This window comes from Heterodontus francisci, chromosome 16 (assembly GCF_036365525.1).
Source record: "Heterodontus francisci isolate sHetFra1 chromosome 16, sHetFra1.hap1, whole genome shotgun sequence".
Taxonomy (NCBI): Eukaryota; Metazoa; Chordata; class Chondrichthyes; order Heterodontiformes; family Heterodontidae; genus Heterodontus; species Heterodontus francisci.
This window is the reverse complement of record NC_090386.1, coordinates 89,160,577-89,173,034: the sequence shown is the minus strand read 5'-3', so window position 1 is coordinate 89,173,034 and position 12,458 is coordinate 89,160,577. Positions and strand designations below refer to the sequence as shown.

Below are 12,458 nucleotides of genomic sequence, written 5' to 3'. Positions count from 1 at the left end.
CTTAGGACAGAGATGAGGAGAAATTTCTTTACTCAGAGGGTTGTGAATCTTTGGAATTCTCAACCACCAGAGGGCTGTGGAAGCTCAGTCATTCAGTATGTTTAAAGCAGAGATTGACAGATTTCTAAATACAAATGACATAAGGGAATATGAGGATAATGCGGGAAAAAGGCATTGAAGTGGATGATCAGCCATAATCATATTGAATGGTGGGGCAGGCTCGGCAGGCTGAATGGCCTACTCCTGCTCCTATGTTCCTAACTCACTGCCTGAAAGGGTGGTAGAGACAGGAACCCTCATCGCATTTAAAAAATACTTGGATATGTACCTGAGGTGCCGTAAACTATAGGACTAAAGACAAAGAGTTGGAAAGTGGGTTTTGACTGGATAGCTCTTTCTGGGCTGGCACAGACTTGATGGGCTGAATGGTCTCTTTCTGTGCCGTATATTATTCTGTGTTTCTATCTTCCAACTTTCAGTTTCCTGGTCAATATTTATCCCTCAACCAACATCAAAAACACATTGCTGCATTGCTATTTGTGGGTAACTTGCTGGGCTGGATTTGATGGAGCTGGCAGGGGTACTGACACCAGGCCCAAAAGGCGAGGGGAACCACGTCTTGGCCTTTTGGAGATGCTCCCTCGGTTCTATTTAGCGGATCTCAGGCATTTAACTGCTCAGCACCAGGGTTCCCATCGCTTTAAGGATGGGAATCTCGCCTCCACGTGCTGCCGGCCATTCAGAGGGCCAGCAGCTCAGTAGTATTGGCAGCACCACTGTGAGTGATGGCCACTGCCGGCATTACAAGAGGCCCAGGACCAGGCCCAGCGCTGGAGACCTGGACCCAAGGTAAGTGTGATGAGGTTGCTAGGGTCAGTCCAGAAGGACAGCGGAGGGGCACCCTTTGACACCAGGGGTCCTCCATGGGCCACAGATTGTCCATGGAGGACACCTGATATGTCCGCAGGGAGGCCACCTTGTTTTACTCAATTCCAAGGCATTAGGAAGGCGACAGGCACTCCACCCCCCACCTTCCCACACAATTTTATGGGCCCCACCCCATTGTGTGATTGCCTTTAAGAGTGATGTCCCTTTAAAATCTTAGTATGCTAATGAGCTAAGTGCCAGGACACAGTCATGTGACTCGCAGCCCGAGTCACTCTGCTACTGTAATACCAGGAGGCTGTAAATAGTTAGCTCTGTTCTGTATATAATAGTTGGCTGTTTCATAAACCTGTTTGAGATCTTCAACTAACTGGACTCCACACATCTCATTCATGTTGCATCAGACAACATAAAGGCTTCTAATTACAGCCCCCACCTCTGTTCCCGTCCCTAGGGGGGGTCCATAAAATTCAGCCCGCCATGTTCAAATTAGCTGTCACATTTTCAACTTTCAAAAGTGATTACATTTCAAAAGTACTTAATTGGCTGTAAAGCGCTTTGGGACGTCCTGAGGTGAAAGGCCCTATATAAATGCAAGTCTATTTTTTATTTCTTTTGCCAATGAGATATGAAAGCTTGTAAACTGGCTACAATACAGACAGCTTGAAAGATGGCTGCATGGAAAACCATTACATCTGATCTGACAGTTAAATGTATATTTTTGTAAAGCACTTGAAGTGTAGGCCTGGATCTACCTTTACAGAAATTCAGGGTTTTAATCCAGGAGAATCAAAATAATAAATCTGTATCCAAACTTCCTCATAAGATTTTGATAAGAAAGAACCTGTATTTATACAGAGAGCTTTCCATCTACACACCATGTCCCAAATCATTTCACAGCTAAAAAGTTACATTTGAAGAATTTTCACTACTGGAATGCCGGAAATGCAGCAACAAATTCGCACATAGCATGATCCCACAAACAGCAATGAGATGAACATATATATATATAAGCACCTTTAATGTAATAAAACATCCCAAGGTGCTTCACAGGAGCCTTGTAAAGCAAAATTTGACACCAAGCCACATAAGGCAATATTATGGCAGCTGGCCAAAAGTTTGGTCAAAGAGATAGGTTCAAAGGAGAGTCTTAAAAGAGGTAAGAAAGGTAGTGAGGCGGAGAGGTGCAGGGAGGGAATTCTAGAGCTTAAGGCCCAAGCAATTGAAGGCACAGCCACCAATGGTGGCGCAATTAAAATCCATTCAAGTCTGCATCCCTTGGACTTAAGGGACTGGAGATGAGGGCTGTTCCTGAGGAACAACCAAGGTGAGAGAGAATAATGGTTTTAGTGAGGACTATGGCATCAAAGGTGGAGGTGAGGGTGCAGTTGAGAAAATCAGTAGCTGCAGAAATGTCGAGCTGAGCAGAGGGCCAAAGGCTAGATACTTCCACTTCTCGCAACTCCTCCCCCATTGCTGAATTATCAGATAGCTTATCCAACATCCGGTACTAGATGCACAGAAATTAACTCCAGTTAAATATTGGGAAGACTGAAGACATTATCTTTAGTCCCCACTCCAAATTCTGTTCCCTAGCTACCGACTCCATCCCTCTCCTTGACAACAGTCTAAAACTAAACCAGAGTGTTTGCGACCTTGGTGTCATAATTGACTGCAAGATGAGCTTCCAACCACATATCGATCAATCAATAAGACCGCCTATTTCCACCACTGTAACATCACCAAACTCCACCTCTGCCTCAGTTCATCTGCTGCTGAAACCTTCAATCATGCCTTTGTTACATCTAGACTTGACTATTTCAATGCACTCCTGGTTGGTCTCCCACATTCTACCCTCTGTAAACTTGAGGTCATCCAAAACTATGTTGCACATGTCTTAACTCACACCAAGTCCTGTTCACCTGGATGTGAGATTAAATTAGACGGCTTTCAAAGAACTGGCACAGACACAACAGGCTGAATGGTCTCTTTCTGTGCTGTAGGATTTTATGATTCTAAGCCTCAACTGGAGTATTGTGTACAATTCTAGGCACCACACTTAAAGAACGACGTCAAGGGTGTAGAAGAGATTTACTCGAATAGTACCAGAGATAAGTGACTTCAGTTATGTGGAGAAACTAGAGACTCTGGGGTTGTTCTCCTTAGAGCAGAGAAGGTTAAGAGATTTGATAGAGGTGTTCAAAATCATGAACAGATTTGGCAGAGTAAATACGGAGAAACTGTTTCCAGTGACAGAAGGGTCAGTAACCAAAGGATACAGATTTATGGTGATGGCGAAAGAATTAGATGCAAGAGGAAACTTCTTAAAAAGAAACACAGCGAGTTGTGATGATCGGGAATACACTGCCTAAAAGGGCAGTAGGAGCAGTTTTAATATAATGGAAAAGAGCAAAATACTGCAGGCACAGGAAATCTGAAATAAAAACAGAAAATGCTGGAAATACCCAACCGCTCAGGCAGCATCTGAGGAGGGAGAAGCAGAATTAATGTTTCAGGTCCATGACCTTTCGTCACAATAAAAGGGAATTAGATAAATACTTGAATGGAAATCATTAACAGGGCTATGGGGAAAGGGCAGGAAATGGAACTAATTGGATAGCTCTACCAAAGATCTGGCACAGGCTCGTTGGGCTGTATAATTTTTTGATTCTATGAAATCAATATGAGATTGTGGATTCACTCAGACCCATTCTAGTAGACCGCACCAGAAAATGTGAAGTGTGCATCAGCAACTTGAATTTAGATAGTGCCTTCAATGTAGTAAAATGTCCCAAGATGCTTCACAGGAGAGTGATAGTAACATACAGGAATATAGGAACAGTTGTCGACCACGTAGCCTCTTCCACCATTCAATGAGATCATTGCTGATTGGTGATAGAATTCCATATACCCATCTTTGCTCCATATTCCTTAATACATTTGAGTAAGAAAAATCTATCAATCTCAGATTTAAAATTAACAATTGATCTGGCACCAATTGCCATTTGAATAAAAGAGTTCTAAACTCCTACCAACCTTTGAAGTGTTGCATAACTTCATGCCAGAAAAACCTGGCTCTAATTTTTAGACTATGTCCCCTAGTCCTAGACTCTCCAACCAGTGGAAATATTTTCTCTCCATCTATCCTGTTTGTTCCTCTTAATGCTCCTCTTAAGGCTTCCACTGCTATGTCCAGACTGGCCAAGAGAGTGTGGGAAAATGGCGCACTGACACGGAACACAAAAGTCCGAGTGTATCAGGCTTGTGTCCTCAGTACCTTGCTCTATGGCAGCGAGGCCTGGACAACATATGTCAGCCAAGAGCGACGTCTCAATTCATTCCATCTTCGCTGCCTCCGGAGAATACTTGGCATCAGGTGGCAGGACCGTATCTCCAACACAGAAGTCCTCGAGGCGGCCAACATCCCCAGCTTGTACACACTACTGAGTCAGCGGCGCTTGAGATGGCTTGGCCATGTGAGCCACATGGAAGATGGCAGGATCCCCAAAGACACATTGTACAGCGAGCTCGCCACTGGTATCAGACCCACCGGCCGTCCATGTCTCCGCTTCATGTCTGCAAACGCAACATGAAATCCTGTGACGTTGATCACAAGTCATGGGAGTCAGTTGCCAGCGTTCGCCAGAGCTGGCGGGCAGCCATAAAGACAGGGCTAAAATGTGGCGAGTCGAAGAGACTTAGTAGTTGGCAGGAAAAAAGACAGAGGCGCAAGGGGAGAGCCAACTGTGTAACAGCCCCGACAAACAAATTTCTCTGCAGCACCTGTGGAAGAGCCTGTCACTCTAGAATTGGCCTTTATAGCCACTCCAGGCGCTGCTTCACAAACCACTGACCACCTCCAGGCACGTATCCATTGTCTCTCGAGATAAGGAGGCCCAAAAGAAGAAAAAAAGAATGTCTTGAAAACTTTAATAAAATCACCCCTTAACCTTCTAAATCTGGGGAATACAACTCTAGTTTGTGTAATCTCGCCTCGTAAGTTTAACCCTTGGAGTTCAGGTATCATTCTGATAAATCTATATAGCACTCACCCCAAGGTGAATATAGCCTTCCCAATGTGTGGTGCCCAGAATAGGAATAAATAGGGCATTTTATACCTGTTGTATAACTTCTACCCCCTGTATTCTATTCCTCCAGATATAAAAGCCAACATTCCATTAGCCTTTTTGATTATTTTCTGTACCTATTCATGACATTTTAAGAATCTATGTACATGGGCGATGAAGTCTCTTTGGATCATCATTGCTTCTAGCTTTTAACCATTAAGAAAGTACTCTGTCCTATCCTTGTAGGTCTAAAGTGAATGAGCTCATACCTGTCTACATTGAAATCCATTTGCCAGTTTTGCCCATTCACTTAATCTATTAATATAATTTTGTCAGACAAAATTTAATACCTAGAAAACATTTTTTTGTTGTTTCTTGGGATGTGGGCGGTGCTGGCAAGGCCAGCAATAGTTGCCCATCCCCTTGGAGGTATTAGGACAGGTGACCAAAAGCTTGGTCAAAGAGATAGATTAAAAGAAGAATCTTAAAAGAGGGAGATAGAGAGGATGAGAGGTTTAGGGAGGGAATTCTATATCTTAGGGTACAGGCAGCTGAAGGTGGGGTAAAGGAAAATCAGAGATGCACAAGAGGCCAGAATTGGAGAAGCACCGAATTCCAGGATCGTTGTAGGACTGGAGGAGGTTACAGAGATAGGAAGGGGGAGGTCATGGAGCAATTTGAACCTAAGGATGAGAACTTTAAAGCCAGACTGGGAGCCAATGTAGGTCTATGAGCACAGGGGTCAGGGGGTGGGGTGGGAACAAGACTTGATCCAAGTTAGGACATGGACAGCAAAGATTTGGATGAGCTGAAGTTTACAGAGGGTGGAGATGGGAGGCCAGCCTGGAGGACACTGGAATAGTCAAGTCTGGGTGTGGCTTTGAGCACCAGATCAGTCTATAATATACTGTAAGCCCCATGGTAATATGGCAATATGTATATTGTCATTACAATTTCAAGCAGCAAGTTATAACTCATCAGGCCTCAGTGGAGAGGTTAAAGCTCCAAGACATGGTCAAATACCCAGTGGCCTGACTGGAGGAGGAACAAATTTTACCCAATGAATAAAGCAACCTTAAAGTCCAAAAGGAAATGTCATGGATCAACTCAGATTGCTGGAGCTAATCAACAATCCTCCGCTCAATAAAAGTCCATTGATAATCCAAAGTCCGTGAATGCTTTGGAGACATCACTGAGCTGGGTCAAAAATTCATCTTACTCTGTTCCTAGCCCTCTCACAACACTTAAGCTTAATCCTAATACAGTCTGCTACACAATTCAGTCTGGTCAGTGAACATCAGTCCCATTCCAATAAAAATGAGTCACTGTATGGAAGTCAAACAATATATTTTCAGTTAATGCATCTCTTTTGAAACTAGAACCAGCACATAATGGATAGCACTAAGCAACACAGAAAGGAAGATTTCATGCTCAATTCCTGTTCAGAGTTCAGTTAGCATATCACACACAAAATACAGGAAGCCAGTGCAATTCGATTCAGTGTCCTTTGGCCTGATCACTTTTCAGTAACCTCTGTTGCAAACGCACAGGTGAACACTGGGCGAGGATTTGGCAGCAATGCTCCCACAGTCCAGAAGTCCACCTTCATCACATGAGCTCACTTGGTGAATGACTATTGAGGTGCAAGGAACTGGAGGGCCATCAACAACTGTGTTACGGTGAACCCTGCACTGGAGGAAGAATCGCTGGGGGATAAAATTTAACAGAAGAACTGACCTCAATCTGCTTCCAAACTCAATTTTTAGAATTCCTTTCCGAGTCCTTACCCTATGGAATGTTCAAATCGGTTGTGGGAAGCCCCAGGATACACAAAATACGCCCCACCGAGCTGTTTGATGAAGCGAAGCCGCTGGAATTGCGGTGTGTCAATGATCCGGACGAGGAGTGGATGCATCTCAATGTGTCCGTGGATTGGATCATTGAAAATCTAAACAAAAATTTAAAGATGCTTTCTCACATTACATGATAGGGTTGCAAGTGTGAACATATTCATTACATCTCACACACTGTTTATCTCAATTCATTAATTAGTAATTTGTAGTCACATGATCATGAAATTTTAGGCATTTGCTTATTCCCAACAGTGTCCATCAACAAAACATTGAGATATATCAAGTCAACAGCACAGCATCAGGCCATTCGGCCCAACTGATCTGTGCTGGCATTTATGCTCCACAGAAGTACCCTCCTACCCCTTTTTCTCTAAACCTATCAGCATATTCTTCTCCCTCATGAGCTTCTCCTTAAATGCATCTATGCTATTTTCCTTAACAACACCCTATGGTAGCATGTTCCACATTCTTACCAGAATTTGGGTAAAGGAATTTCTCCTGAATTCCCTACTGGATTTATTAGTAAATACCTTATTCATGATTCATGACTCCTATTTTTGAATCCAATGCAAGTGAAACATCTTCCTATCAAACCAGTTCATACTTCTAAATACCTTTATCAGGTCACCTTTCGGCCTAGCTTTTCAGCCAAAAAAGTTTCAGCCTGTTCAGACTTTACTGACAGGGATAACTTCTCATTTCTGGTATCATCCTTGTAAATTTTTTTTGCACCTTCACCAATGCCTCTATATCCCTTTTGTATATTTGGGGACCTGAATTGTGCAGAGTACTCTAAGTGTGGTCTAACCAAGGTTTTATACAAATTTAATACGACTTCCCTGATTTTCAATCGCTGTAGTGAGTGCATGGTTTGCTTTTATTTATTTTAAGGTTTGCCTTATTTACCTGTGTCACTACATTTAGTAATTAGTGTATCTGATTACGCAGGTATTTCTACTACATAATTAGCAACTTGCAGCCACAGGTCATGAAATTATTGGCACACCTTCTTTCACAACAGAGTACAGCAACTGAACAATGCAGTACAACAGTCTTTTAATTCATCCCCACCTCTTCCATCTTTTATTGTTTTTCCAACTTTTTTTATTCTTTCATGGGATGTGGGTGTCACTGGCAAGGCCAACATTTGTTGCACATCCCGAATTGCCCTTGACAACCAAGTGGCTTTCTAAGTCATTTCAGAGGGTAGTTAAGAGTCAACCACATTGCTGTGGGTCTGGAGTCACATGTAGGCCAGACCAGGTAAGGACAGAAGTTTTCCTTCCCTAAAGGACATTAGTGAACTAGATGGGCTTTTAAACAACAAATTGCTGATAATTTCATGGCACCATCTAGATTTTTTTTATTAATTAATTGGGGTTGGAATTGAAATTAGGTGCCAAAAAAGCAGAGATAATTGACATAATCGCCCAACATCTGGAATTAGAAGAAGAAGATGGTAATGATGATGAAAGGGAATATGAGAGACAAGAAAGTAGTAGGTCAGAGAGTGATGCAGTGGTATTGGCTAGGATTCAGTTAGAAACGAAAAAACTTGAGGCAGAGAAAGAATTAAGAAAACTCGAGTTAGAAAAAGAGGAAAGAAAAAGAAAAAGCTATAGCAATAAGAAAACTTGAATTGGAAAAAGCGGAAAGGGAGAAAGAGAGCGCATTTCAGAAAGAGAAGAGAGGGAATTTGAGTTAAAAGAGATGGAACTAAGACAAAAGGGTAGTCTTGAATCCAGGGAAAATTTGGGTCAGGAAGAATCTGAATTTAGCCCAGGATCCAGCGAAAAGTTATTTTAATTTATACAGGCTCTTCCTAAGTTCGAGGAAAGGGACATAGAGGCATTTTTCATATCTTTTGAATAAATAGCCAAACAGATGAATTGGTCGAAAGAAAGCTGGACACTGTTTATGCAAAACAGGCTGGTAGGCAGAGATCATGAGGTTTATGCCATGCTTCCTGAAGAAGTTTCTGCAGATTATGAGATGGCAAAAAAAGCCTATTCTGGCTGTATATGAGTTAGTCTCTGAAGCTTACCGTCGGAAGTTTCGGAATTTACGGAGATTGACTGGGAGGACATATTTAGAATTTGAGAGGGTGAAGCAAATTAATTTTGACAGTTGGATATGGGCATTAAAGATAGAAACCACATATGAGAACCTTTGAGAATTGATTTTCTTAGAAGAGTTTAAAAATTCCATTCATTCAGTAGTGCAAACTCATATAGAGAACCTGAAAGTTTTGAAAGCTGGGCAAGCAGCAGAGATTGCTGATGATTTTGAGCTTGTGAATAAGCCAACCTATTTTGTCTGTCACCCCCTAAACCCGAGAAGGATAGAAAGTGGAAGAGTGAAAGGAAGGCAAGTAGCTGGGGACAAGAAGGAACAGCTGGGAATGCCCCTGGATCACCTCCTCAGGTCAGAAAGGAAGGTGCTGAGGGTAAAAGTGAGGTTCGCAAGCCAAAGTGTTATCATTGCAACAAAATGGGTCATCTTCGTTCAGAGTGCTGGGAATTGCGAGGTAAACTCATAGGACTTGTTGGGGTACGCAAAGTTAGTGCAGAGGAAAAGACTCTGACTGAGAGTATAGTAGACCAGGCTATAACTTTAATGACAGCTGTGAACAAGATACTAAAACTAAAAGGAGTGTAGTGGTTAAGAATAAAATACCTGAGAGTTATAATGAATTTCTGTCAAAGGGGAGAGTAACTCCGTATCCTGTAAGTGAGGCAGGAAAACCTATCATTGTACTCAGGGACACAGGAGCAACCCAAACACTCTTGCTGGGGAAAGATATAATGTTTCCACTAGAGAGCGCCTTGAACACTAAAGTTTTAGTTAATGGAATTGGCGGGGAGTATAAACCCATACCTCTGCATATAGTATGCCTAGAGAGTGACTTAATATCTGGGATAGTAACAGTAGGAGTTGTCCACAGTTTGCCAGTAAAGGAAATTGATCTACTCCTAGAAAATGATCCGGCTGGATCGAAAATATCAGTTTCTCCTATAATTACAGAGGAACCAAGTGAAATTAAGGAAATGGAGCAACTACAGAAACAAGTTCTGGGAATATTTCCTGCGTGTCTAGTCACCCGAGCAATGGCTAAACAGGATCCATTGTCAGAGGTAAAAGGGGCACCACAAATAGATAGCCAAGTATCTTAAACATTATTTGGGGATTTAGATAATCCAAATGAGATGTTCAACAGATCATCTATCATTGCAGCACAGCAAGCTGATCTATTGATATACCAAATAGCACAGGTGGCTCTGTCAGAAGCTGAGGCGAATGGAGATCCAGAAGGCTATTATATGGCAAATGGGGTTTTGAGATGGAAATGGAGACTGCCTCATAGACCTGCTAACGAAGACTGGATAATTGTTGAACAGATAGCGTACCACCTAAATATCAACAAGGATTATAAAGGTTAGCACACAACATTCCTTTTGCAGGACATAGGGGAATTTGGAAGACCCAAATCATGCATAAGCCAACATTATTACTGGCCAGGTCTTACAAAGGATGTGAGACAATTTTGTAGGACATGCCATACCTGTTAAATGGGATGGAAACCACAACCTACCATAAAACCAGTGGATGAAGTATTAATGTTGTTACCATTACAGGGCAGACCATTAAAAGCATGGTTCAGTGGGCCATATAGAGTGATCAAAAGAGTGGGTAAGGTAGATCACTTGATTGACACCCCTGAGCACCGGAAGAAGAACCGGTTGTGTCACATTAATATGCTCAAACTATATTATCGCAGAGAGGAGAATAAGCCGGTACAGGTATGTCAAGTAATCGGGACTGTTGAGAGGGAAAAGGATAGTGAGGATGAGGCAGAAGCAGGCCTAGGAAATTCTCAGATTGAACCTCCAACTGTCAGATTAGCGAGTACAGAATGGCTAGGAAAATTAGACAATATTCTTTTGCACTTAGACGCAAAACAGCATGAAGACTTAACCAGGCTTTTCATAACGTTTCAAATGGTTTGTAGGGATAAGCGGGATGTACAACCTTAGCCACACATGATGTGGGTATAGGGGGAACCATTCCTTTAAAACAACATCCTTGCTGCTTAAATCCAGACATACAGGCCCAAGTGGAAGCAGAGGTCCAATGCATACTGAAGGGTAGCTTAGTTGAACTTAGTCAGGACAGCTGGAATTCGCAGGTGGTCGTGATGCCTAAACCTGATTGGTCGGCTCAAACTTGCATAGACTCCAGAAAAGTAACCGCAGTAAAGAAGGCAGGCTCCTACTCAAATTCTCATTTAAAGGACTGTAAGGACAGAGTGGGCAACACCATTTGTCTTCAAGAGACAGATGTGTTGGAAGGATACTGTCAAATTCCTTTGACACCCCAGGGTAAGAAAAAGTCAGCTTCTGTTAGGCCGGACATGGTTTTCCAATGTCAAGTGACTCCACATAGGGTTAAGGGGTACTTGAGAAACCTCTCACAGAATAGTGAACCCAGTAGTGGTCAGTGCTCCTAGCTGTGCAGTTCACCTGGCTGAGGTGATGGACAATAGGAACACGTGGAAGGAAAACATGAAACAACTGGAAGACTAAGCTTGGAAATTTGAAATGGGTTAATTAGGACAACCTTTTGAAAATTTAAAGCCAAAAATGTTCTGGTTGAACTTGTGCTGTAGTCATAATATTTTTGAAAAAGTGTATGCCTGTAAATGCAGGAAAAAAAGTTAACTTTTTTTTCAATTTGTACTTTTTACACATTGTAATGAAATGCATTCCAGGAATGGTGATTCATTCCACCAGGGACAGAGGTGTTATGATCCTGGTTTTTCTTTTTTGGGAAGTATGCAGTGTGTCTTTAAGTCAGCAAAGGATCAGTAGTGCTTTAAGAGCAAGCCAGCCTCAGAAGTTAGCAGGAGTTATACAGAAGGTGCATGCTGGTTGCCACTGGATACAACCCTCCAGAGAGGGAACCAACCAATTTCAACTAGTGCATCGCGGTTGCCTTGGACACAGCCACTCAGAAACTAAGGTTTGAGATACAATGTTGCAATTAAATTTTGAACTGGCTTATAGTGGAGACAGACTATTCTAACAGACAGATGGCTGGACGAGTATGAACGGAACAGAGATCTCTGATAATTTAAACTCAAGGAAGGGAAGTTAGACTGTGACAATCTTTTATCCCTCAAAAATTCTAATGCCATATTGATTCATTGAGAAGGGTTTGGGAGTGGTTGATTTACAGTGGTGATCACTGGATGAACGAGGAGTTAAAGCTTTTTGGATGTTGGACATTTTTTTATTCCCATCGGACGACTGTGAGGACTTCAAGCAACCTTGGACTGTTCCACATTGGAAGATTCCACTTTTGCAGGAGCATGAATCGGCACAGACTTTATTGTATTTACTATTTTTTTAAATGTTGTCTATATCTTAGTAGTGTTTAAGAATTAAATTTTTCTAATTAAACAGTTAATTTGTTGATCTAAAGACACCTGGTTTAGTTCACCTCATTTGGGGGTTAATAGATGAATCAATTTGGCTTTGGTTTTCTTTAATTTGGAAACTTTAAAGTGATATGTTAAGTGATCTATGGAGGGACAGGAATGTATCAACAGTGCGTTTCTCCCACCGCAATCAGAATCATATATATTGATTGGGGG

At 42.1% G+C, this 12,458-nt stretch overlaps 1 protein-coding gene across 1 annotated transcript in view; it reads right to left on the bottom strand.

The window, feature by feature from the left end:
- The window catches only part of LOC137378320 (deoxynucleoside triphosphate triphosphohydrolase SAMHD1-like), a 63,608-nt gene that overhangs the window by 42,667 nt on the left and 8,483 nt on the right, over positions 1-12,458 (bottom strand). The window contains exons 4-5 of the mRNA XM_068048580.1: positions 9,683-9,817; positions 6,740-6,900 (exon numbers count right to left, since the gene is read on the bottom strand). Of these exons, the coding sequence (XP_067904681.1) occupies positions 6,740-6,900; positions 9,683-9,817 (296 nt within the window). The remainder of the gene's footprint in view (positions 1-6,739; positions 6,901-9,682; positions 9,818-12,458) is intronic.